The following is a 27,332-nucleotide window of genomic DNA, read 5'->3' as shown; positions in this document are numbered from 1 at the left end:
AAATTTGAAAATTCCCTCTCCAGGCCTCTACGTTATCAATATAAATTTCACGATACATGAAGCACACTTTAATTTAGGCAGCAGGGAACAGTGGATATAGGTATGCTATACGGTTTTCTACTGCAATACTATAAAAACCTTAGACCACTTATTTCTAGTCCCTTAGCTGATCTTTAAAAAAAAAAAAAAAGAAAGAAAAATAAACCACACTTTTTTTTTTTACCCTATAAAGTGTTAAGAGTCTCTTAAACTTTGTGTCAAAGCCTAAATGGACAAAAGAACAACCAAACTCTCAATTGCATAAGATACAACATCATTACTGCATAGTTTAGTTATGCAGAACACCTTGAGTAGCATGTGCTTTAGGGCACTAACCAGATGATCTTAAGGTCCTTTGCAACCCTAACCATTCTATGATTCTGTGAAATTCAGCTCGCACAAGGACAACAGAAGGGAAGGCCCAGGCCAAGATCAGCACATGGCAAGAGCAGTCATTTCAAATCAACTACTTAATTGTTCATGGGCTTCTCTACCCATCAGTCTTGTATTTTCATGAACTTTCCAGCATTTGCTGCTTGCTTCCACTTCTCTCCCATCCAGCTGCTGGGAACAGAAGCCTTTGTGTTCCCTTACCCTCTTGCCCCCAAGCAGGGGGACATCCACAAGGCACTGTCATTTTCCTCCTCCACCATGACAGCCTGATTACAATGCCTATAAGCATTCAATAGCCAGCTCAGCTCCCCCATTCAGTCTCACTTTCCAGAACCTCCTAGTCAAAAGAGAGCTATCAGTTGTGGAGCCCTTAACGCAGCAGGCCTTTGACCTACAACTGGGACAACTTAATTGGGATATGTGATTAAATAACAGCCGCCACATTTAGCATTATGACCCCTGCAGACAACTAAAGCCTCTGCCTGAAGGGGAGAAAGTAAAAGAAAAAAGCAAGTAGCAATACCATTTCCTTCCCTTGCAATGAATAGCCTACAGAGAAGTGGACATAATCTAACATGCCTGTTGTGGTCAAGCTGAATGGCCTTTACAACAGGTTAATCCTTGCAAGAGGAGGAGACTGTGTGGCCCATACATCTGAAAGTGTCTGTGATTTAATGAAAACATACTTGCATCTTTAACAGAACTTGATAGTGCCTCCACATCACCAGAATATCTGCACGTATCTTCATGAACTCTTATTTAAATTAGTCTCACATCAGGCTATTCCAATGCTATTATCCTATTCAGTACAAAGAAAAGATGACAAAGAAATGCTATCTGATGCAACCCATCAAAATCCATGCAAACAGCATCCAGTCTTATAAGCCTAATGTTAACTTCCACCCTCAGGCTTTCCTTCTTTCACAATGTCCTTCCCTACTGACAATGTAATATACTTTATTAAAAAAAGAATTATATGGAATACATACATTTTTTCAGTGATAAGCTGCTCTTCGTGCAGCAGCTGCTACAAGACCATAGAAACCAGATTTGCAACTTCAGAACCTACACAATATTTGAATTGCTGCCATAAATCACCTGCCATTTCCTATGCCTTTGCATAAAAAGCAAAACAAAACGGTCTTTTGCCTTCCTTTTTTACCTTCATCTTGAATGTTTAAATGCAACACCCACTTTACTTTGTCCTTGCCCAGCTAAGCACATAAAGAAGCAGCCATGTGCCTTTGGAAGCTGAATAAAAGCCATTCTGCATTACCTGAAAAACAGCAAACACTGCAAGAAAGGTAATTACATCTAACAAAACTTCCAGTGATTGTTTTTTAAACCTACTACCAATATAAACTGACTAAATACAAAGCTTTAGGACTTCAGTAGTGTGCCCTGTCAGTAAAGGGTGGGGAGGAGGGAAGAGAGTTGTGATTTCTGGTGGGTTTCTTTAAAGAGCTATCACAGAGATTTATATCCAGCATATGCATTTATGCCACAACTGTACTGACACTATAGATCTGAAAGGCTTAATTCCTCTATATAAGGAATTTAAGTGCCAGTAAATTGTAAAGTCTGTTTTTAAATATATTGCTAAAAGAACCCAACTCGTTATCCAACCATCTTTAGCACTTGCAACCACTGGACTCTAGAGAGACAGAACAGCTTATTTATTAGAAATCTATTTTTTCATCATCACACCTTTAAAGAGGAAACAAAAGTGATGCTCATAATCAAACTAATATAAACACCAGTTTAAGAAAGGCTGTAGAAATCAATCATTTCAGTTTCCGGTACATATGAAGATACAGGAAACCAACCATAGACTGGAAAGTAAATTAAGCTACTATCCGATTGAAAAGACAGTGGGATCTGTGCATGTCTGATGACAGTACAGTCTTGTGAGTGCTTCAATTTATTTCTTTTTAATCAACATGTCTAACAGCAATGATTTGTGCACAAACAACTGAAATATCTGGCAACTCCATCTGTTTCAATTAAACTGATTAGAGTTTCCTAATAAACAAATTACTTAAAATAGTAGTATAAATAATACACCACAACACAGTAATCTGCTTTAATATTGCTGCAGGATCAGATTATGGATCATTCGCTCTTTGGATCCTCTCAGATCATTTGGGTAACCACACATCACAGAAAGATGCCTTATTCAGAACAAAAATAATCAAATTTAAAGACAGCTATAAAAAGCCCGTTCTTGTTAAGAAACTATTCTGATTATCCTTTCCTTCAGCAGCCTGACAGCAAACTAGGTTTGTTTTAAAGCACATCTCCTTTCAGCTGCAAGAATCTCACTAGCAGGTAATTTACTCTTAAACTGATCCTTTCTAACTCTATATGTGGCTGACTTAAAAGGGTCCTTTGCACTCCTCATCTACCAACTTGTACAAATCACTCCTCCTCCATTACTCTCAGCTGGTCACCCTGGTGCAGTACCTTTCTTACCTCACTGCAACAGACAAGGGAGCAAGTACAGGTTCTCTGTTCTCAGAACAACCATCTTAGAGACCTCCTAACTGGCAGCTCATCAGCTTAAACATGACTAATTTGTACGACATCTGGAGACACAAATGCACAATATAGAGGTCACTTACACCAACCAGAACAGGACCACAACCTCCCTCAAGCACACACCTCCTTCAGTGGCAGCAATGGCAGCAGCAGTGTACGATATTCTTGCACAGGACGCCTTTTTTCATACAAATATTGACAGATATTCCTTGTGGAGGAGACATAATTTAAATTGTACAGTAGAGATGTGCTCTGCTGAGTGAGCTTTGAGACCTCCATCAATACACACTAACCTCTATTATACTCATGTTATAAGGCCTATAAGCTTTTAATTTATGACAGGAAAATGACAAATTGATTTTCCAGTTATTAATCCTAGGGACAGAGCCAGCTCCTAAAGCCTTCCCCATTCTCTCTGGGCAGAAAAGGGCACAGCGCATTCAATCTAACCGTTTCAATTGCCTCATCAGGCCCTTCTGAACTTCTGCCCGCCAGTACAGGGGTACATGCGGGGTGATACATGGATGCCTGCAATGATAAGTATTTCTCTGTGACAATGGAGCATAAATAGGAAACTGTGCTCCCTGCCTGTCAGTCTACCACCCTGCTTGATACCCAGGAGGACACAATATACAGGCCAGCCCCTTGGAAGTGAGCACTGCACCCACACAGGCAAGGTGAAACCCTCTGCAAATGCATCCCTTTCCTCCGTGCAGCTCAATGTGCAGCAGCAATTTAAAATGAGCAAATCCATCACAGGATGGAAGGGCACCAAAAATGAACCCCATGGAAAAAAAAAAATAAAACAAACAAAAATCCCAAGGGGAAAGGGAAAAGGTGTCAACGGTCACGAAAATCAAAGAGGAAAAACAACTGCAGGTTTAACTGCCTTGTTTCTGCAGCAAAAGCAAGCCTGAAAAGGCATTTCTGTCTACTTTCTTCCATTATCCAGCGCTAAGCTACATTTTAAGGGAGAGTACGTCACACATATTCCTGCCAGGCACCCCAGGCCTTACTACCCCTAGGAAATACCTCCACAGACATTAACTGCCTGGTATTTGGGTTGCTGCTGAGGGAGGTGACAAACATACGAGCAGCAGCATGGCATGACAGGGCAGGCAAAGAACTGGGGAGGCACTGAGATATCCCATGGCTTTGGGGTCCATCCTGCCTCATGCACCTCATCCACCTGCAAGTGAGGCAGTGAGGAGAGCAGCCAGGCAGCACACGAACCTCTCTGCTGCCTTGCAACAGAGCCTGTGGTCACCTTTTCATTTACAGCTACTGAGCACATGTTACCTTACTGCTCTGCACCCTTCCTCCTCACCAGCAGGCTCTGTGTACACTCACCCGGCCCCGAGTTACCGAGGGAAGCACCGCCGTTCCCTCACGGCGCCATGAGCCTCTTTCCCTCACGCCGCCTCAGCGACCACTGTGTGACCCTGCAGGGCAAGCGAGGCGCTGAGACCCGGCCAAACCCCCGAACGGGGTGAGGCAGCCAAGCTGTCCTCTGGGAGATGGGGACGTACCCTTTCGGTCAGCCAGGGTATGGAGGAGGGTGGGAGGTGTGCCGGTGGGGCTCACAGGTGAAGGCCTCGTTTGCCTAAAAGCCCCTTCAGGTTAGCGCCCTGCCCTGTGTCTGCTGCCGCTGCCCAGAACCTCTTCCCTACCTCTTCGCTTCCTGGAAACCCTCCAGCTCCGGCGAGGCGGGGTTGGGCTGGACTGGGAAGGGCTGGGCTGGACTGGACTGGGAGGCGGAAGGCAGCAAGAGGTGGGCCGGCCATCCCCTCACAGCTGCGCACTCCTCCCTCAGCGCTCGGTGTGGGCCTGAAAGGTTTTAACGCGGCGGTCGGGGGTAGGCAGGATGGCCGAGGCTGGAAGGGCCCATTGGAATCATCTAGTGCAACCTCCCTGCTCGAACGGGATTGCCTAACGCACGACACTCAGGATTGTGCCCTCACTGCTCTTGAGGATCTCCGGGGAATGAGACTCCACAACCCCTTCCGATGCTCGGTCACCCTCACAGTAAAGAAGCTCTTCCTCACACCCGTTGCCTCTCGACCCATTGCCTGGCACCAGCCAGAGGGGTCTGGCCCCATCCTCGACACCCTCCCTTCAAATACTTACACATATGGATTAGATCCCCCCTGAGCCTTCTCTTCTCCAGGCTGAACAGGCCCAGCCTGGGTTTCCCTTGGATGGGGCTATCAGATTGCATTGGGAAATAAAAATGTTTTAGAGGAGCAGTACCCCAGAGGAGGCATCATTTCAGCAGGAATCACCCCCGGGAAAAGCACTCAGGCCTCAATACTAAGCGCAGGGCTGTCCCCCTGCCACAAGGGTTTAAATTAATCCTCTGGGGAGTGAGCCACAGCTGGATGTGCCACTTAGAGAGAACGACCATAATGCAACCATTCATTTATGCGTTAAGAGGATCTGTGAAGTGACAGCATATACTTTATATGTACCCAGCTCCTCAGTGTGCACCAGGGACTGAATCACCAACATCTTTGACAGCTGCTTTGTTCAGTAGAAATCAAGTTACAAAGAAGATGGCCAGGACTCCTTTATCAATCAATTATAAGCACACTCTTTCAAGGCAGCTATAAAGAGAGGTGTGAGGAGGGGGTGTTGGGAGAGCAACCGGCAATAACTCTCATCTTCATGCCTCCTGCTCTAAGAAGTGACAGGGCTCATCTTCCACACAAGAAGTATTTGTCCACCAAGTCTCCCATGCATGCAGCAAAAACAGTAAATGAAAGAGCATTCCTAATGCCAGTCCTGGCCAAAAGACTGAAGCATTGACTAACAGTGATTGTTAGAAAACATGCTCCAGTTGGCGCAAAGCAGTGGTTGGATGAACTGTCATGTTTTGACAACTCATACAAGGGGCCTCTTGCATGAAGTCTGAGAGATCTCTAGAGAAAATGAATACTTGAGAGACAGGGAGAAAAGTAATTTGTTGTCTTACTGGATGATATTTTATTATTGAAAAACCGTTCAGCTGTCATTGACATATTATCTGTGGAAAAAAGTGGATATAAGGAAAAGAATAACTTGAAAGAAAGTAAAAATTTCTCCCTAATATGATTTTTACTTCTTTCTTGCTTAGAACAACCTTCAGTTTAGCTAGGCAGATGCTGCTTTTCCTGTGATTTTCCTTCCCCTGGATTCCAGCAGCGTTGCACATGGCAAAAATACCCATCTCACTGTTAAACAAGAATTCTTGCCTGTGTATATTGTGTCACAGCATCTGCCATTTTATATGGAGCAATTCTATTAATCTGGTGTGAATAACTGCTGTTCATTGAAGTCTTGTCCCATTATATTCATAATATTGTTTCCAAAACTATGCGAGAGTGCTTCTAAGATTGCACAAAGGATGGGTTTGAATTAAGGCAGTATATCATTTTTGCAACATCATTACTAAGAAAGCACTGATTAATTTTTCCTCTGTGACACAGTGCTGTTCTCCTCATTGCTCTCCTAACTTTATCTTATCTTCCAAACAGAAACTTGTTGTAACTATTAGTTCACAACCACGAATCTCACTATTGCCATGCTGAACCAAGTATCGTGATAGCTTCATCATTCTGAAGATGTCAGTATTAGTCTGATTTGTTGTAGATTTATAAAAGAAGTAGACATGGGAACCTAACTGTAGTACAAATTCATCTGGCTGGTGCCCTCTTTCTTTCCATCTTCCCTTTTGTTTGATGTTCATACCCATTGAGTTTCGTGTCAGCAGTGTCTATCTGGTACCCAACTCACGTGAATGAAATGGTATTTTGAATGCATGCACACGAGTACTTGAATTCAGCAAGTCGCACACAGCCTACCAGGGGAAAAAAACCTAATAATCTGACACCTCGCTGAGCAGCTGCCTTGCCAGTGAGCATCAAATACGCAGCAAGAATGAACCCAAATTATTCCACAATAAAATTACTCCAACACATTTTAATTATTATTTTTTAGCAAATCCAATTCAGGAAATCATGAACTCATCCCAGATAACATTCTATTAGAAAGTGTAAAAAATATAATCAAACCCAACAGCCCTGTCAAACGAGTTTTCTGAAGACATAGAGCTGAGTGAAATTATTAATAAATTGTTAATAGAGGCCATACTTTGGATTATGCTTTTAGTGCCTATTAAATCAAAACTGTGAATAATTATGCACTGTTAAAGGTACGTACTCCTCTGCTGAACTCACATTTTGTAGACGTTTTTAACCACACCAGTCATTTGGTAGCCAGATCTGCAGTTTTCCCTGGAGTTTTATTATTCCCAGTTAACTTTGGTATCCAAAACACCACTATTTCCTAAACTTTCTAAACTTTCCTAAACAGCCTGAGAGAGGTACTTCTGTATTTTGCATAAAGCCAGTTCAGAACAGTGGTATAAGAAGAGTTAAAAAGCAAAAGGCATCTCCTATTTTCCAAATGGCCCAATATGGCAAGCCTTATGCCTGTTGTTCTCATGAAACATATTCTTCTTTAAAAACAGAATTTAGATGGGCTGAATTGGATTTGTTTTTTTTTTTTCCCAATTGGTAGCACCTTCTGCAGTTGCTGCCATACCCTGCTGGGATCATGTTCCCGGTTCAGCGTTGTTGGTTGGCCTGGAGGAAAGTAGAGGATGGGACAGAGACGGGTACATTAACTGCATGAAAGCTTCAAGGCCTTAAGGGGCACCTGTCGTCTGGAACCTCTGTTACAGAAGCTTAATGGATTTCATGCAGTGGGCAATTGATTTCTTATACAATACCTATATAGAAGAGAAAATTAATATTCAATCAACCAGGACAAGAAATAGAATATGTGGCTGGGTGCAGTTAATCATGTAAGCCCCAGGACAGAGTTCCATCAGTGCTGTAAATGGGAAATTAATAGGCTACTGTAAGTCCACATATGCAGAATGCATTAAAAGTTTGTTTCTAGACAGGAAATAGTCTGAGTGTACTTCAAAGAGAACAAGAGAAAACACAAAAATACGGAGATGTAAAGACGACTCCTGCCCTGCAGGCTAAATTCCCAGATAATTTTAACTTCATGTGGCTTTTTAAGACTTCTATTTTCTGAAAGGCAGATGGATTTTGCATCTCTGAGATGGTAGATGATTAATCAATGCTTGGATAGAGACAGGTCTAGAAACCTCTAGACAAAATAGAAGAAAAGCCTTATGAATGCATCACTCTCAAGTATCCTGTTGTGCCAGTGATTATCTTTTGGGATTGCTGCATATAGTTTCAAATGTCTGATGAAGCACTGTTCCTGCCAGAACTACTAAAGGCAGTCTGTCAGAACTTTTCATTCTGAGTGAAGGAACAGAAAACTTAGGCTGGCAAAGGAAGAGGGACCCTCCATGTCAATTTACTCAGCCTTTCAATCAAAGAGATTTCTCCAATAGCAGAACATAGGCAAAAAGTAATTAAGACACCTAATATTGCCCCATTTCAGCAGTGTCAGCCAGCTAATGAGATGGGTCCCTTCAGATGATTAGGCAAACAAAGTTTTGACAGAAGTTTTATTGAGGGCTCTGCAATCACAGTCACACAGGGAGCAGTGAGGAAAACTGGCAGAAGGGGAAAACATTTAGTAGTGTTTTCCTTCACACAGTAGTGAAGGACTGCTGGGTTTTATTTCTGCTAATGCTTTATTGTGTGATTTTGGATTAACCACTCAATCAGAAGGCAGGGGTAGTCCTGAGACAAGGTTACTCGCCTAGAGCTTGCATGGTCTAACTTTGTCTTCTGCTTTGCTCTACTGAGCCCCTGCATGACTTTCACAGAGCTGCTTAGATCCAGAGCCAATAATCAGCTGCTGAAAGGCACTGTCCATCCCTGTCATGCTCATAGCAGTTCTGGACAGAAATCTAGATCCCTGCGAAGTTTACTAATAAGCATTCAGGTGCATATAAGCTGCAGGAATGCAGAGAAATAAAGGTGTTTTAAGACTTGTCCTCTTAGGCCACTGCTACCCCTTTAATTTGAAGGAGATTCTGACAACTTTCGGAATGTTGAAGTGCAAAGCCAGAAAAAACCCAAATTACTGCTGTCCCTCTTCAAGATTCTCCAGTAGTTTCAAGGCATCTGCCCTAACCACCTACTGAAGGATAAATCAGTCTAGACCTGTCCTGAGTGAAGACTGTATTTTGTGTAACACCTCATCAAAATCCTGCATTTCCTTGCAAAACAGATGGTTGGGATATGGTAGAATTTGGTCTTGTGCAACCAGCTAAAATCATAATAAATCATTTCTGCTTAGATGCAGTACATTTATCTCCATGTGATGCTGTCAGATGGAATCAATGCTTTTAGGTTTTAAGAACAAAGGCTTCCCTTAGTATAGTACTACTGAGAAACTGAAAGAGTTTAGGCTAAATTAAAAATGAGTCTTGCAACTTCTGAGAAAAACAAGTGAGAAAAAAGGATTGTACTGCTGTCCCTTCCAAAATGAAACTGGTGTGTCCTCATCATTCAAGCAGATACAACAGCTAGAAGCAGATATTGTATGCCAATGGAAAGAATATATATTGCACACATAAAAGGCTGCAACATAAATTTGAAGAAATATGGGACTCCTTCATATAGGTAGGTCAAACTTTTCCCTCAAGCAGATAATTACAGGCTTGGGGTGAGTAAATCTTATTAGCCTCTCAGCACCTTATCTCCCCTCATAGAGACTGGTAGTAGATATATAGTAGATATATCCTACTTCAGCCACTTTCTGGATTGCATGATATTGCCTTATGCAGTCCAGTCCTAACTGCGACCGTCGTATTTCACAGTGGAATGGCTATGGATAGTCAGTAAATAGGTCATACCAGAGAAGAGATGAAAACAGATTCCCATATTTTGGAGAGGATAGGAGTTACAAAAGGAGATGGCAAGAAAAAGAGAGTTTGGTACACATCTCTTTTTATAGTAACACCGGATTCCAACACATCCCTCAAATATTACAGTCTGGGCCCTTGTTTTTGAGGGAGCAGGGCAGGCTGGGGCAGCCCAGGCCATCAGGTACCTCTGTAGAGAGAGTGATGGCCAAGGCCATGGCGGGTTGTGCTGAAATGGGACTCCTGGGCCTACGGGCAGGGTGGGGAAGACCCCAGCAACACCTGGTAAAGGGTAATAGGGCTTATTAGTACCCTCGGGGGCTGACGGAACAGATATTTCATCATGCATCATTTGACTTGTGTTGTTTTGCTCCAGTAGTATACCAATATCCACAGGCAGTTACAGCCTCTGGAGGTTAACATATAAATGCTACTCACTGTGTCGTCCTCTATGGGAAAAGAAAGGGGATGTATCTCTCATGACCCAGGTCAAGTTCCAAGCAGAGTAACCAGGAGGAAGAGGTGGGCTGCTTGCTGGGAGATCCGAAGGGCTCAGACCTTTCATTAAAAAAAAACAAAACTAATATCAAAACCAAACATTACGTATGACATAGCCGTTTATATGCTACACATCAAGTGCAAAGATCTTAAACAGCTTTATAGACCATACGCAACATGCACCAATATTCAAATACTTCTTGGTTGGTTCTTCCTTCCTAATACATGTGTGCTCAGGAAGACAGGAGATTAATTGCTTTACATCCCAAAATTATCATCACCTCAAAAACTGCCAAGTTTAATCTCACATTCAAGCCAAGTTCTCTTTGACCTGAAAAGGCCCCTCAATTTGTTTGGTTTTGGTTCTAGGTTTTGTTAACATGAGGAGATCGTATACACAGGCAAACATGTGCCCAGCTTCTGTTCAACAACCCAGTGCTTTTGGGGGTGAGAATATGACAGTGGCCTAGAACAGGCAAAACAGTAGACCCAGAACAATACAAACCTGCACTAATTCTGCAATACCACAATGATATTAGAGGTGCAAAGTGAAACACTATGTGAAACAACATGCAAGGTCAATGAGCAAAGCAGAATTCTGTAAGCTTTGAAAGACAGATTTTCCCTGTGAATATTTAAGTTGGATTTTCTGAAGATAACTTGAAGGATCTTGAGTATTCTCATCTCATTTTTTGAGGTCCTGAAGGGAAAGGTAGGATTTAACTTTGTAGAAATACAGGCAGGCAAGACTTTTGTTTGGGAAGTTGGTTTGATGGAACAAAATAAACCTGTGGGTTGCTGATATGTTCTTATTTCTCACAGAAGATATAAAGAATTTGTTATTCAGAAAAAAAAATAAAAGCACATTTTTGATCTATTAAATACTATTTCTCTCAAGTGAGAATACTACAGTAGCTTGCTTTTATTCTTTTAGTTTAGGTGCAACACTAAGCTCTGCTGCAATAACAGCAAAACAAGTTGGTAATACCTCAATAAAGATTGGTAAAATTTCCTGTAACAATAGGAATTAACTAACTTTGGGTAATAATTAATTCAGAGTGCTGAGGAACTGCCCTCTTGGATGGACAAACGGTAAGGGATAAGATACAGTTAAGAGGATAACAGTAAACAAGGTAAATGGCTGATGCCTGGGGAAAACACTGCTTTGATTGTGTTAAAGCTCTGCTTAGCCCTGCTGCTCACTTCCATTGAAGAAAAACTGGAAACTTTCAGAGGGACTTGTCAGGAGCTTAAATACCAAGTGTCAGCTGTGCCCTCTCTCATTGTCAGTGCATTCTTATCGTTAGAACACTCCTGTAACTGAGTAATGATAGGGAAACCAAGAGAGAAAGAACCATTCTTATTAAGAGATGTAATTCTCGCTCATTGCTTAGAGCAATAATCTTCAAGATAAGAACAGACTTCACGCTGTATTGCAAGCTATTCTTCAGTGGGAAACATTTTATACCCCTAATGGCACAATTAAACCTGCTAAGTTATGGTCCAGTAAGTAAATATCCCCTACTGTTGTCTGCAATGTAGCGACACAGATCAGATCAGTGATTTTTAAGGGTAGGTACCAAACCTAGTGTGCTGCCTTCAGCTGTGAATGATGAAGTGACAGGTAACTATGGAATAATCTCTATATTGGCTTTTTCTTCCTAACACCAAGACATAGTTGACACATCTTTCCCTCATAAGGCTGGTTGTGGCAAATAATGTCAGGGTTCATTACAACAGTTATAACAGCTGCTAAAAGTGGATTATTTCCTACAAATGTGATTCACTTCAGTGGTAATATAGAATAATAATTAAAAGAAGAATATTTTAAAAAATGAGCTCCTGAAATAAGCTGGTTTTAAAAGCAATGCGTGATCTGCCTGATGCGAGATGTCTGACCAGTATCAATATCCCTGTTATAACATTTGCACCCAGTGACTCACCGAAAAAGGAATGATTTAATAACCTGAACACAGATAATGGGTCTCCCACAGACTAGAACTCTGCAGCCTCTTTACCCTAAGCAGACCCAAATGAATGCAGACATCGTGTTCAGTACTGATGAAGAGCCAAACCTTGGGGTCAGAACCTGGAAAACCAGACCTGTGTCCCGTACCTCCTCCCACGGCAAAATAATCTGGGAGAAAGCCACTGAGGTGCATCTTGAGTTCTGCAGGCACAGAACTCTGAATTAAATCCCTGCTACTGGCCTGACCAACCTTAGCTGGGAACCAGAAACACAACCAAATTACCCCAAATTTCCTGGCACTCCTCACACTCAGAAAGATGCCTCTACACATTGCATTCATCAGAAATCATGCCTACCTTCAGCCTTAGCTAAGTGGAAACGTTCCCTCTGTCCCCAGTATATGCAGGAAATTGAGACACAAAATAAAGCTGAATGTCAGAGCAGATGATGGGGCAGCCCAGGCACCTGAACCTCTCCTCTACCAGCAAGAAGAGATACATAAGAGATTACATTAAGAAATTGAAAGTTCTCTATTTTTAAAGAATGGAACGATTCAGTTCAATTTATTTTAACCTAAGAACTCCTTTTGCTCATATTCTTTGGGATTAATTTTGGAACTTCATCTCAAATGATTTGTTTGGGCTATTGGTCTGAACTTGAAGACAAGAAGATTGTATCAGAAGTTATGAATCTTTCCCAATTAAGTTATCTTCAGAGAAAGATGCTGGGTAAAAGGTTTTTGTATAGCCAAGAGGCTACTCTTCACAGTGAGGAATGATTTGATTTCAGAGTGAGCTATAGGTTAGGAAAAGGAGAGACCTTTCCTCTTCCCCCTCCAGGGCATTATACATCCAGAGAGGTAATAACAGAAGACTGTATCAGCTAAATAAACGCTTCTTGTGCAGCAAGGGTAATGCAAATGGAGACTAACACTGTGGCCATTTGACAAAATAAACGGGTTTTAGCCCTCTCCAAACCAATTCATACAGAAGCCAAGAAGCACTAAGAAAGCTCTGTCTCCTTTTTAAATAGGCAACTCCCCCATTCCAGTTGTTTGGACCAGGGTGCTCTGTCACTTGCCAACAGTAACCCTAACCTTTAATAGAAATTAATGGATTAGCAACTGGAAGCTGACAGCTCCATTTTTAGTAGCCAGAAGTATAGCAAGGTGCAACAGAGGTTTCGTTGATATTCCTGCCTAAAGGAATATCCAGGGCCAAATCCTGACCTAAGGTACTCCATCACAGCTAGAAACATGCACCTGAAGAGAACATTTGACATTTCTGGTTTTAAACGTGTACAAATGAATCTCCTTAGGGGATGTGAAGTTCGTTCAGCTCACCAAGAGTTTCGGTAATAAACCCACAAATGGCTCATGTGTACTGAAGTCAAGCCTCAAGGCTACCAATTCATCACATAAAATATTTATGTATTATTTTAATGAAAAATACCTCTTTACTAGAATAACCCGTGTTCACCTAAAAACGGAACAACAAGAAAGGCTTTGACTTGGGTCAGTTTTAAACAAAAACTCCCTTTTTTTTGCCCTTTTTGGAAGAAGGAAGAAATATCCCCAGCAATTTATGCAGGCACTTTTCTAAAGTCCTGTGCAGTGCAGAAATGTAATTGAATTTTTATCAAAACACCCATGCCTTTTTTAGCCAAAAAGTGCACCTGCATGTAACGGAATATTGCTTATTACTGCCCTTGGATATTGCTTCATTACTCAGTAGATAAGCTTTCTCACTTTGCTGAGCTGCATTATTCCCAGCTTCTCAGTGGTAAATCTGAGGTGACAAATCTGCATGTACCTGTCCTCTAGATTTCAGGGTTGCAGCAGATGTGTAATTAATAACAGAGATCACCATGTACTTTCAACTGCATCCACACCTGGGAAAAGATCTCAAAATCATTCATATTTGTTTGTGTGGGTATCAGATATCAACATGAGAAGTATCTGTGATGCTGATTAGTAACAGCAATCAGTGGAGTAGTTACTAGAAATATTACAGTGATGTGGTTAGAAACAGCTCCCATGACGATCTGGATTTTCCAATCTCTGGGAAAGCCTGATATTTCAGAAGAGGTTATTCCAGTTCTAAGGAAAAGGGAGCAATTTTCCATAGAAAAGATATTACACAGTTATCTTTTTCCCCAACTGAAAAAAAAAGGCCCAAATCTATTTATCTATTTGGGACCAATGGAACTTCATTTCATGAAAACGAACAGAAAACCTTACAGGCAGCTGAGAGATATGGAAACCTATGAACCAGGGGCAGGCCAAGGACATCCTGGTAAGAGGCAGATCCAACACTGCAGGGCCCTGAAGCCCAACATCTCCATCTTGCAAAAGAGTTCTCAGGACCTGGCTATTATGAAGTCCTGGCTGGCTGTGAGCAGCCAGATGTTCGGGCTTGCCTCTGTCTAGCTCAGAGGGTACACCCCAGAGGTCCTTGATAAAGGAATCCTGACTTCCTGGCCCCACAGAAGTTCTTGGTTTCAGTTTTGGGGGTAAAGCGATGCAACCAGAGGGGAAAAGGCTGCCTAAGAACTCAGGGTAAGATCTCAAGTTCATAACTGATCATCATGATCACACTAATAGTAGTCACACAGCCTCTCAGAAACTTTAATTTTCCCTTTTCCCATCCACAATCATACCCAGTCATCCATGAAAGTGCAAAACCTACACTATATCAAGATGACCCAGAAGCATTAATAGCAACAAACAGGCCAAGTAAAGGCTTTGTGAATAAGGCATAGACTCAGCTGTGCTCATACAAATCACTGCCTAAATGACATTCAGAAGCCAAATTCACAGCCTGTTTATAGTCAAGCTGGAGAACGAGCAAAGGGCAAGCTCATTCTATGCAGTTTCTTGCTCTGACTCGGTGGTGAGCTACACTAATGGGTGAATGTACTCCAGGGTTCCTTTTTGCAAACCTTTTCAACAGAACAAAAACGTTTGCTGACAGTCTGTCAAGTTTATCTTTTTAGCTGGGAAACATATTTAATAATGCATCATGTTACAATGATTTTATGTCATATTGAAAGCCTGATGAGTGCAAGTAAAGGATAGTATGTGTGTCAGTGCCTGGGCTGGGTTGCTGCAGAGGAGAAATTTGCATTTAGTGGGCTGTAGCAGACGTGTGGATGGTGGGTTCAGTCAGAGGTACTGCATGAGGCATAGAAATGATCAACAACCTGACTGGCAGATGCTTGATGTGTAAATTTGGGAATAGCATACACTTCCCGTACGTGAAGCATGTGTCACTAATAAAACTGTATTTAACTCAACACCTGTGCTATCCTTCTGGCCGTGATGACTTTTCTTTTTGGTCTTTAAGGCTTAGTTAAAGTGTTCTTTTAGCCCCCCCAATGTAATTTTTTTTCCCCATTTCCTTTTCATAAGCTTTTCATAGCTTTTGATTGGAAAAAACACTTGCCTCAAGCCTGCCTCATTCAGTCAGCAAACAACTACTGCACAGCTCCATTCTTTTCTACCCACTAGGCAGTCCCTCTACCTACCACTGATGCAAGGAGAGGCTGCTTAAGTCTGCGAGATGTGGTTTCATCATCAAAACCTGGCTTATGGATGAAGCGGAGCACAGAACACCTGAATTACAATCCCACTAAGGGCACTGAGACAGGGAAATATTGACAAAGAATCACATGTTGATGATCATTACAGGGGAAAAAATAATCCACACTTTCCTATCAAGAAAAACCAGGGGAAACCCATCCTGTTTTCTTTGCTGCTTTCTGTGACTTCTTCTTAGTATTTGCATGTAAAATCGATATATAAATATATAAAATCTATGTATTGTAAAATCGAATGTATTTTTGAATTTCTACTTTGAAAGCAAGTGGCATGCAAAAGAGCATTACAAACCCCCCCTTCAAATGACCAAGCTTATCTCCCAGCCAGCTCAACTACTATAGTTTAAAAATACACTGCCACCTAGAGCATACTACTTACTGCATCTCGGATGCTCTGCAGGTGCTGAAGACCTGCTTAGTAAGACACCACAAAATGGCCATGACTTACTTACAAAGAGCTCTGGATCTCAATTACAGACCAGAGTAGGAATGGCTTAAAGTTGTTACTCATCTGTGTGTGTACAAGGAACCTTTAAAAACATCCAGCAGTAGACTGATCGTTGCTGTAACAATCTTTTACAGCACAATTAAGCATCTCTGTGGGCAACAGAGAGAAAACAAAGGACTGATTGTTAGTAACTGAACTGCTCTCAACTCCGACCATGATTGCTATACCAGTATATATACTACATATATATACCCCATACTATACCAGCATATAAGCTATACCAGTTTGCTTCTCATCTGTCATAAGTGGGTTCCAGTCTGATGCTCATCTGTCCCAGCTGGTGTCTTCAGCCTATATATTCTCTATTTGCATGTGTCAGATTACTCCTCTACAGGTACTTTCCCTTAGTCTGTACTCAGTTAACATAACCTCTAGAAGAAGCACAGCGGCCAGGCTTTCAAGTTAAAAAAAAGAATGGTTCTTTTAACAGTGTTTTAATAATTCATTACACGTACTGACTTCAAACCATACAGTGACTTTACCTTGGATTTCTGCATAGCTACATCTATATTTAACATGTGCACCCAGCTGGGAGGCCCTCTTCAGATTTGCACACTTCCTATATCATTTTAAGTAATGGGATTAAGGAAAAAAGAAAGAAACCAACCCAGAAACAACCTCCTGCTCTTCATACACTTAAAACCCTCTTTTGTACACCGACTGTGTACTAAACCAGAATGCATATAACAAACTTACACCACAAAGCAGCCAGTGCTAACACAGCTACAGATATTTAGACACTCAGTGGCCCAGTCCCTGCAAATTTTAATACAAGCTCATATTTTTCTCAACATCTCCTTTTGATCTGTCTCTCTTATTTTCAAGGTGTGGCTTTCAGTGCTCACTTCTATTTGTTATTTCTTAAGTGTCAGTGGGCAAAGCTACATGCTAAAATTCCTTGAACATTTAAATGTCTGGGGAATGAGTATCTGAAGGTTTTGGAGGAGATCTGAATCTCTGTGCTCTGCAGGAGGCTTTTCACCCTCAGAGAAGGCAGCCTGCATCCCCTTTTACAGACCGCTTTGATCAGGATGAAAACGGTGGTAACTCACTTCTCCTCCCACACTTTCATGCCACGTCAGTACCTCTGGCTCTGGAGACACTTGTAACAAAGTTTATGAAACCTTTTTTCCTTTCATATACAGCAACCAAATGCCCCCCATCCAACTCAAATCCACCTACAGTCACACCTGACTTGAGCGTTTAAAATCCTCTCTCCCACTGCACTGCAGCGCTGAGCTTGGGCATAAGCCCACCCCAGGCACAAGCGGGCCCTGCTTCCCTACCTAGAACCATTCAACAATGTCACCTGCAAATGCTGGCCAGTAAATACTGGATATTTGGAGAAAGCAAGTGCAGGGGCATAAGTCAGCTTTATTTTTCCTCGTCACTATCAGTATTACTGCTTCAGTAAGAAGAGGGAAATTCCAAGCTTACTGCACAAGTGCATGTGAAAGATGGCAGAAAAAGGTTCAATAATAGTCCCATATATAAGGACACGAATCCAGGGGCTTACTTTTAAATGAGACATCCCCAGCCCTTCACGTTTAAAACAGGCCACAAGCAAGGGAAATAAAATACAGGAACTTTAGGTAAAAACTGGAGATTTCCTGTACAAAAGAGGCAGAAATCCTGAAGCCTCCCATAGGAAGTGTGCCTTGTCTGTTCCACACAGACAGGGAGAACACCTTTAGAAAGGTCAGTGCAGCTCCAGAGGCTTTGTCCAGCTTTAATACAGGGGTTACATTCTGAAACCTTGCAATCCAAAGATGGCATTTTAGAAGAAGAATCTTAAAATACGCCTGTTGTTATCAAAACAGAAAGTGAATGCTCTGAGGAATTATACAAAGCCCTACATATGTACAACAGACACAAACTGTGAAGCTGTGACAGTTATGAATTTCCTGCCATTTGTATGGCTAAGCCCATTTATTTGCTGCATTAGGCACTTCTGTTAAGATATAGTGTTGCAGAATAGCAACAAATGCACAGGGTGTTTTGGTACCAGAGGGAATACTAGACATTTGTTATTGGTAGGCAAGCTGCATTATCTCTAGAAATAGCAAAAGGGTGCGATGACTATTTCAATCTAAACCACAGCTGTCTTGGCAGTAACAATAAAAACTACTTCATATTCCCTTTACTGGGAAAGATGCCAATGTGCTTATATTGTCTGATTTCACTGCAACGTTTAATTTTGCTTAAGGTAAAGGACAGCATCTCTGACTGCAACTGTGAGGTATTTAGATGTGGAAGTACTTCTCAAGGAGGTTCTGCAAATGCTCACCCAGTTCCACCCCCCTGCCCTGGGCAGGGATGCCTCACACTAGACCAGGTTGCTCCAAGCCCCGTCCACTCTGGCCTTGAACACTGCCAGGGATGGGGCAGCCACAACTTCTCTGGGCACCCTGTGCCAGCGCCTCAGCACCCTCACAAGGAAGAATTTCTTCCTTACATCTAACCTAAACCTCCCGTTTAAGTTTGAACCCAAACTTCACTCTATCTTGCAGAAGTGAAATTCTGCACATCTGGAACAGAGCCAGTGTGTGGATGGGGCTGTAATGTACACAAGCAAAACAAAACAGCCTTGCAGGAATATCCAGAAGGACAGCAAGGTATTTTATACTGATTTTGGTTTGCATTGTTCCCCGAGTTTATGTCTATCTGAATTCTTCCCCACAAAAGAGAAATCACTTCTCTCCCACCCAGAGCATGCACTGTTCAAAAAGAATTTCCCAAAGTGATTACCAAAAGGCCTGTAAGAGAAATGATTACAAATGGCTGAGTTAACTGCTCTGGATGGCCTCATCAGTCATCATAACACAGTCTCAGCACCAGACTCATCAGGACAGGCAACTTGTCATGACAGATGACACCTCTTCAAGAAGGCTTCCTTCTGTGGCTTTTCCCCAAGAAAGTCTCCTGGGATAACGGGCTCCCAGCAGCGGTCCTTAAGCAATAATCAAAGAGGAATCATCACAAGCTGCCTACAGGGAGCTGCTTCTGGGTTGGGGACCTTTAGTCTCCAAGTGCGCAATGTTTTACCTGTGTGCACAACTTGCAATCAAAATACTCTGGGCAGCTGCTCTGCAGGTGAATTTAGAGATGATGACAAGAGTGACAGATTAAGCGAGAGGAGGCCAGAAAAGGCTGAGACAGCACTGCCAGCCTCAAATGCCACAGACCAATTTGCAATGTATGCCTCATTTTCTGCATCTAGAAGAGAAAGAGTGGGTACAACAGATTTAGTTTATTGTAAGTCTGCTACGGAAACTGGTTAAGTTGAAGTTTTCTGAGTTATAGAGAGCCTTCTGTGATGAGCACCACACTAATACCCATTATAAATAAAAGCCAACTTACCATCCCATAGATACCGTTTTGTGAACTGGAACTCAAGAGTGCTAATTGCATTCCCAGCTCTTCTTTTCTGCAGTGGGATCTAAAATAAACTGTGTACTTTCTCCTTTTGCCTTGCTTTTTTCAGCTATTAAAATGCAACCAATTCTGCTCACGGGGCTTGGGAATCCTTAGCCAAAAAGCAATATTTTTATGGAGAAACATCTAAGCAAGCTTAAGGTTTTCAAAGTATCTGCTCCCTTAAACTCTGTACTCTTGCTCCTCACACGCAGTTTTCACTACAGCAAAGGGTAACAAGCTTGTTTAAGAAGACCAGTTGGCTGCGTAGTAACGCGCAGCTCAGTCAGAGTGACGAGGCAAACTATCTGCAATGAACAATGTGTTTGTGATTTGGCACTCGTTGCCTGTTTGCAGATTGTTCATGGAGAGCCCCGCAGTTGATGAATACTTTGAAATTACTCAAATATTTACTGGGAACAGATTTCAGCCCTTGGGGTGTTTTTGTTTGTTTGCTTTGTGTGGTGCTCCAGCTATGCACCAGTTGGTCTTTCAAATGCCCATGGTACTGAATAGGTGTTGGATGCGAGCAGCGATCTGAATTCCTGCTTTACAGAAAAATCCAGGATTTCTCTTTTTTTCCATTCCACATGTTGGAAAGTACAAGAATAAAACGGAGGTTTCCTAGAAATACAATCTTATACAGGAAAACAGCTTGGGAGCAAATGTTTCTTTGTGTAAAGGAATTAAGATTTAAGTGTTTCATAGCAATTTTACAGTATAGTATAGTTGCAAATGAAGTAAATCATCCAAGTGCTTCATATGGTAAGGTCAAAACACTGCATTTTGATTTTCTCCCAGCCTGAAGACGACGCTGGCATTTTGGGTAACTTGATTGATTCCCACATGAAGTCTAGTTTTCAAAATGATACTTCCTGATGGAAAATCTGCCATTAGAAAACAACTTCATTAATTCTAATTCTTATGCATCTGACAAGATACGACTTTGCTATGCAGCTGCCGGAGCAGCTCTCTGAGAATCCCCTGACAGAGACCTGGAACCAGCTCGGTTCCAGTCTGGAATAAACTCATGGAGAGTCAACAAGGTCCTTTGATAAAATGAGTAAAGAGCCAAGCAGGCTGAGCACAGCTATGGGAAACTCATAAAACATTCAAGTGAAAGAACATCTCTGCTGGCTACAAACTTCAGGCGAGTATTTGTTCTTATTGACAGAGAGGGAGCTGCATGTCAGACACAGTGCAACCCACTGCGGGAATTACAACAATCCCCACCAGAATGATGCCACTGCTCCATACATCCATACCCTTCCTTGATCACGCTGGCAGGCAGCTTCAGAATGAAACACACACATTTTCCTTTCCTTTGTAAAAAAAATTGGTCTTTCTGTTTACAAGCTGCCCACCCCAGTTAGTCCTACCCGCAGCTTTAACTGGCTTACGGTGCACACAGCTGATCCATCACTGAAGGCAGTAAGCTGAACTGGCGTGTGTGGAGCTGCAGAGAGCTATTCCCTAAGTTTGCATCCAATCAGGGAGGCAAAAGCATTCATCCTTTTCACCAATTTGGTTTCCAACTGGGAGAAGTCTTTTGGAATAGTTTTATAAACCCTTTCCAAGGCCTGCCTAAGATCCTGCTGGCACTGACAGTCATGGAAACTACCAGGTGAGGATTTGGGGCATTTTAAAGGACCTTGTCATATGTCTTAGCAAGTAGAAATAAATGGCAGCCTTAGCAGCCAGCCCGCCAGAATTCATTAATGAATTGACTATGCCTTACCCAGGACTACAGTTTGAGACAGTCTTGGAAACTCTACAAAACTACATGAAGAGTAAGTATTTGTATTCACAGAATCAGAGTATCACAGAGTGGTTTGAGTTCAAAGTAACCTTAAAAGCCATCCAGTTCCAGCCCCCTGCCTTGGGCAGCGACACCTTCACCAGACCAGGTTGCTCCAAGCCCTGTTTAATGTGGCCTTGAGCACTGCCAGGGATGGGGCAGCCAACAGCTTCTCTGGACAGTGTCAGTGTCTCTGTCTGGGCAGTGTTTCTGGACTGTGGCAGTGTCCCACCACCCTTACAGTAAAGAATTTCCTCCTAATGTCTAATCTAAATGTCCCCTCTTTCAGTTTAAAACCATTCTCCCTTGTCTGTCATTACATACCCTTGTAAAAAGTAACTTGTTATTCAAAACTGTTGCAGAGAGTTACCTTGCATTAAAATACTCGCTGCACACCACACTGCTGTCTTAGAGCATCTTTCCCCTGCATGCTGTGGAGATGACTGTACCCCATCAACAAGGAACTGGGAGCCCTTGAGCTGGGACCAGAGGCAGCACCAGCTCTGAGGGGTTCTCCCCTAGCATTGTGCCTCTCACCAGGGCCAATCTTGGTCTGGTGCAATGGAAGGACACTGAAGGGATGGCAAGGTGTAGGAACAGACTGATTCTCACAGCACGGGACTGAGTATATTCTTCTGTGAATGAAACTTGCCTCTGTCCAGCTCATGCACGGTTTTCGATTAGCAGACACCATCTCAGATGTTTGTGCTCCCTGAGCATCCACAGTCTAACATTTATCAGGGAAATAGCATTACCTTGTCCAGTCTGCCCTTATTGCATTGCTAAAAATAGTAATTAACCTGTTTTCCTGATCCTTGCTATCTCTGGACTACACCTGCTTACACTAGGTTGATCAGAATCCAGCTCACTACTCCCAGGAATTAACATCATTATCTCCTTGTACAGACTGCCTGAGCTGCAAATTCACCTCCCTGGCTCTGGCTCTAAGTTTTAATCTGCTGGTAGTTCTGCTTTCTGACCATAGGAGCATCAAGAACTTTCCCTGCTTCCTCTCCATTTCCTATTCTGAAATGCAGTCTGTCTTGCTCCTCAAGACACTTCTCAATTGGGCATCTCCAGCAGCATCTAACCTGCCATTTCCATGATGATCAACTAGAGCTGGAAGCTTCCTACAGTACATCCACTAAAAGTGAAACTAAGTCAAACCACTTCAGTTAAACTCTCCTCAGATTTGAGGTGTGTTAAATCAAGCTCCATACTGGAACCCTGGCTTGGAGGGATCTGTATCATCTCATGTCAGGTAACTGCAGAGTATGATGTCACTTCTAGTGTAGTCTGAAAAGGATTTATCACAGACCTATCACCACTGACAGGTCAATCACAGTGCTGTAATCAAAATCCAAACTGCTACTTTGAGGTCTATTTTTGTGACACTGGACAATCAGAATTGCTATGGGATGAAATAAGCAAGATTGCTCAGAATTTCATCTAACTTTTTAAGATAATCTGTTTGGATTTTTTTTTTCCTTTTTTCTTTTTGTCCTGGAGTTCCTTTCTCTTCCAGGTAATGCTGCTTTTCCAGTAATGTAGATTCAAGATGTACCTTTACCAGCTACAGAAAGAGAGCAGAATGCTGCAGGCACACAGGTTCTCTTCTTCCATCCAGTTTTGCAGGTGTTGGAGGTCAGTATCCCAGTGATCGCTTCCTTAACCAAACTGCATGACATTTCCCATTTTTTTATGTAGCTGCTGCACAGAAATCAGCTGTGTAAAAGTATTATAATGGAACTTTATAGTAATGCAGCAGCAGCACATGAAAAATGCACTCATTTCCTAACCTGCAAATGCAACGTAGGCTCAAAATTAAGCTGGGTTTCTTCTGTCCTTTTGCAGTACACGTAGTTGTAAAACCCTTGTAAACTGAAATAATGGTCTCTGTAAAACCTGTGCAGTCCCAGTGCTTTCAGTGGTCAGGGTAGGTTGCTCACCAGAACCTGGGTTAACAGCACCATTATTGATAGCACCAGGGTGCCTGAGAGCCTCCGTGCTGTGCCAGCTATAATTTTTGGTGGATATAATATAGGAAGGTGGAGATTTCAGCTTGCTCAAAGCTGAATTGGTTCTGCAATGCTAACAGAAGTAAAAAGCAATAAAAGCCATCATGTTGTCACTAACAGATTTTATGTGTGCCTGAAAGTACACGGGGAGTTACTCTATTGATTAAATAAGGACCTTTTTGACTAGTCATTCTCTAGAGTAGAATAGCATTTTAAGATTGGTAGTGAATTACAGTCCTTTGAGGAGTTCATCAGGATGCTGTGGCATTCCTGACTTTAGCGTGCCCCAGTCCTGCAGTAAGAGCAAAACATCCTACAATACCTGCCTGCAAGCTGGTTTGAAGAAGCAAAATCCAGCACAATCCATAGCTGGTATGGGGTCAAAAGTCAAAGATTTTGCTAATACACAAAGCTTCCATGTGCCAGCTAAACATCAGGGATACACTTTACTGAAGACATGAAAAAATCCTCTGTGTGGCTTAAGCATTGCCTCTACCAGTATCTTACTAGTGGCTGAGCTCCAGGCAATAGAGAACTGGTAAAACACTGGGCTACAACCTAATGCCTGCATCCTGTGGCAGAATCAGAGAAACAAAGTTTCCTTTGTCAGTGTATTGATTTTTCCAGGCTTGGCTCTTTTTTTAGCAACAAATGTTCTTTGGAACCTAATTTCATCCTGAAAGGATGGTGGGGAGGAATGTAATAGTTGTGTGCTGTTCTGGTTCTAACTGCAGAAAGTTGTGAGCTGGCAGGTATATGTGAGCTAAAGGAGCTTGAGGGGTAAGTTTACTCACTGCTGGAAACAAAGACAGGAGAAGTTTGCAAACCAGAGAACCTCCTTTAACAAGGAAAACATGGGTGACCACAGACCAAGGGGTGCAGCTGGTATGCCAGAGGGCAGGGCTGCCATCCAGAGGGACAATTACAGGCCAGAGAAATCGGCCAACGGGAACCTCATGCAATCCAAGAGGGACAAATGCAAAGCCCTGCACCTGGAGAGGAGGAATTCCCTGTGGGATAGAGGCTGGGCACTGCCTGGCTCCAGAACAGCTCTGCTGAAAAGGGCCCTGAGGCACAGCAGGCTGTGCATGGGCCAGCAGGACTGCAAAGATGGCGGTATGAGGAAGATCACAGACTATAGATTGAGGGAAGTGATCAGCTCCCTTTACTCAGCAATTGTTAGACCACTGGATGCAGACTGGGACACCCAGTATAATGGTGTATAAAAGAAAAATGTCAGCTAATTGGACAGAGTTCAGGAGAGGCCACCAAGCTTGTCAGGGCAGGAGCACTCGCCTTGTAAGGAGAAGCTTAGTGGGGCTTCCTCAGCGCAGGGAAGGGATAGCTTGTGGGGAACCCCAGTACACAGGGGAATATGGCTGAGGTGCAGCTTATTGCAGAGGTGTCCAGCTCTGAGGAGAAGGACCTGGGACAGACAAGAAGCTCCCCATGACCTGGCAGTGTGTTGGGCTGCATCAAAATGACTGACCGGCAATTTGAGGGAGGCTTTCTCACCCTCTGCTCTGGTGATGCTCTCCAGCAGTTCTGTGTCCAGCTCTGGGGGCAACAACACAAAAGGGACTTGGAGTTGTGGGAGTGAGTCCAGGGGAGGCCATGGAGATGCTTCGAGGGCTGGAGCAGCTCTGCTGTGGAGCCAGGCTGAGAGAGCTGGGCTGGTTCAGCCTGGAGAAGAGAAGGTTCCTTAAGGGGAGACCTTAGAGCAGCTCCAGTGCCTAGAGGGGTGACAAGAAATCTGGAGAGTGACTTTCTACAAGGGCCTGTAGGGACAGGACAAGGGGCAATGGCTTTAAACTGACAGAGGGGGGATTTAGATCAGACATTAGGAAGAAATTCTTCCCTGTGAGGGTGCTGAGGCCCTGGCACAGGGTGCCCAGAGAAGCTGTGGCTGCCCCATCCCTGGCAGTGTTCAAGGCCAGCTTGGACGGGGCTTGGAGCAACCTGCTCTAGTGGAAGGTGTCCCTGCCTGTGGCAGGGGCCTGGAACTGGATGAGCTTTAAGGTTCCTTCCAACTGAAACCAGTGTGGGATTCTATTATTCTTTGTGGTGGGTGAACAACAGACATAGGCATAAAGTGGAGCTGGTGAGGTTCTGACTGGACCTAACAGAGCGAGAGAGAAAATCCTTGTGAGAATGACACAGAGGTGGGATCGGGGCTAACAGAAGATGCTCAGGTTTTCAAGCCCTGACTGGACAAAGCCCTGAGCAACCCGGTCTGAAGTCACTGCTGGCCCTGCTTTGAGCTGGACCACGAGACATCCCATGTTCCCTTCCAACCTGAATCACTCTGAGCTCTATGAAACTAATTGTTGTGGGCCACAGTGCATTTTCAAGGTGCCTTAGAGGACCAATGAGTTTTCATTTAAGACAATTATGATTTCTGATGGCTCGGTAGAAAACCTATTTTGAATGCATCAGTGATAGCACAAAAGCAAAATTCAACTTACATGAATCCCAGCAGGTTTGCACTAAAGTATTTCCCTTACAGGTACCTTTTCTGGCTTCCCTGGGTAGTCTGAAGCACTCGGTACCTTCATTTTGCAGATGGAGCAGCAGATACTCAGTTTAAGAGACCTGCTCATGTTTCCATATCAGAGCCCAAAGTTAAAAGGTAAGATGTGCTCTTATTTTGCACCTGAAACACATCTTCCAAGCATTTGGGCAACATTTTGAAGGCTTTGTATAATATATAGAACCTTTGTATAACAATTATAATGTTCTTAAGAAAGCTTCTTGGTGCTTCTTTGCAGAATACAGCCCTGTATAATTCACTGCTGAGAACAGCCGAGGCTCAAACTTCAGCACTAAGCTTCTGCATGAAAAATAAACAGAATTTTCTCTTTTTTATTTCTGTTTTTCATTCTATTTGTGTTCTAGGAAACCGGCCTAATAATGCCCAGTAATTCTATAAGTACAGCTTAATCTTAAACAATAACAACAAACGAGTTTCATTTGATCTGCCCAAACACCGAGCGAAGCGCCAAGGGCTGCTGGTGTTAGAGGGATATTGGCAGAAGCCGTTTCCTCAGTTATAGAACAGAGAGAAGGGAGACCATTTTTAGCACTTGCTGAGGCAGTTGCAGCAGATTAACTTTAGATCAATGAGTTGCTTGATTATTCTACTTCACTCTTGAGTGTCTTTCAAGGCTTCTCTTTACCAACCAGGAAAATAAATACACACATTTAAAGCACTCTCCCAGTCTTTATCTTCATTCACAATGAAGGGCACTTTCTGAAGTGACTGCATGTCATCTGCAGCAGGGCAGAGGTGCCAAAGTGTCCCTGGGTGTCATTAAGTACCTGGTTAAGCAGTGGGCACCCAGAGGCATTTTCAGAGCAGCTCTGACAACTCTGGCTCCCTGGGAGTTGGGAAACAGGACAAAAAAGTACTTGATTCCAATTTTTTGCTTATAGGAATCCCTCTCAATTCTAAGCTACCCTTATAACTTGATTCCCTTTTTCCTTTCCCCCCAGTTTACCCTATCCCTGGCTCATGAATTTTCTGGAGGACCTGCAAAGTATTACACTTGCATGCATGTTCTCCAGTCCCACTGTGTGCCCAGCAGAGCTTGTGAAAAGTCAGGCTGGGGAGCTCAGACCTTTAGATGGCACAGAGAGTACCACACACTTGCAACCATGTTGGGAGGCATCAGCTCCTTACCTCCGCTCCAGCCCTCCTGACTTTCTGTTGCTTGCTCCCCGATCCT

The 27,332-nt window shown here is 42.9% G+C and overlaps 1 protein-coding gene across 1 annotated transcript in view; it reads right to left on the bottom strand.

Moving 5' to 3' along the window:
- ALK (ALK receptor tyrosine kinase) overlaps nt 1-27,332 on the bottom strand; it is a 314,119-nt gene that overhangs the window by 221,281 nt on the left and 65,506 nt on the right. Inside the window, exon 2 of the mRNA XM_061350549.1 lies at nt 10,244-10,363. Coding sequence (XP_061206533.1) covers nt 10,244-10,363 — 120 coding nt within the window. The remainder of the gene's footprint in view (nt 1-10,243; nt 10,364-27,332) is intronic.

The sequence above is a fragment of the Neopsephotus bourkii genome, unplaced genomic scaffold (assembly GCF_033783945.1).
Source record: "Neopsephotus bourkii isolate Nb327-2 ecotype Australia unplaced genomic scaffold, CSIRO-AGI_Nbou_v1 NB_518, whole genome shotgun sequence".
Classification (NCBI taxonomy): Eukaryota; Metazoa; Chordata; class Aves; order Psittaciformes; family Psittacidae; genus Neopsephotus; species Neopsephotus bourkii.
The sequence above is the reverse complement of the archived record's forward strand: the minus strand, read 5'-3'. Positions and strand labels throughout refer to the sequence as shown.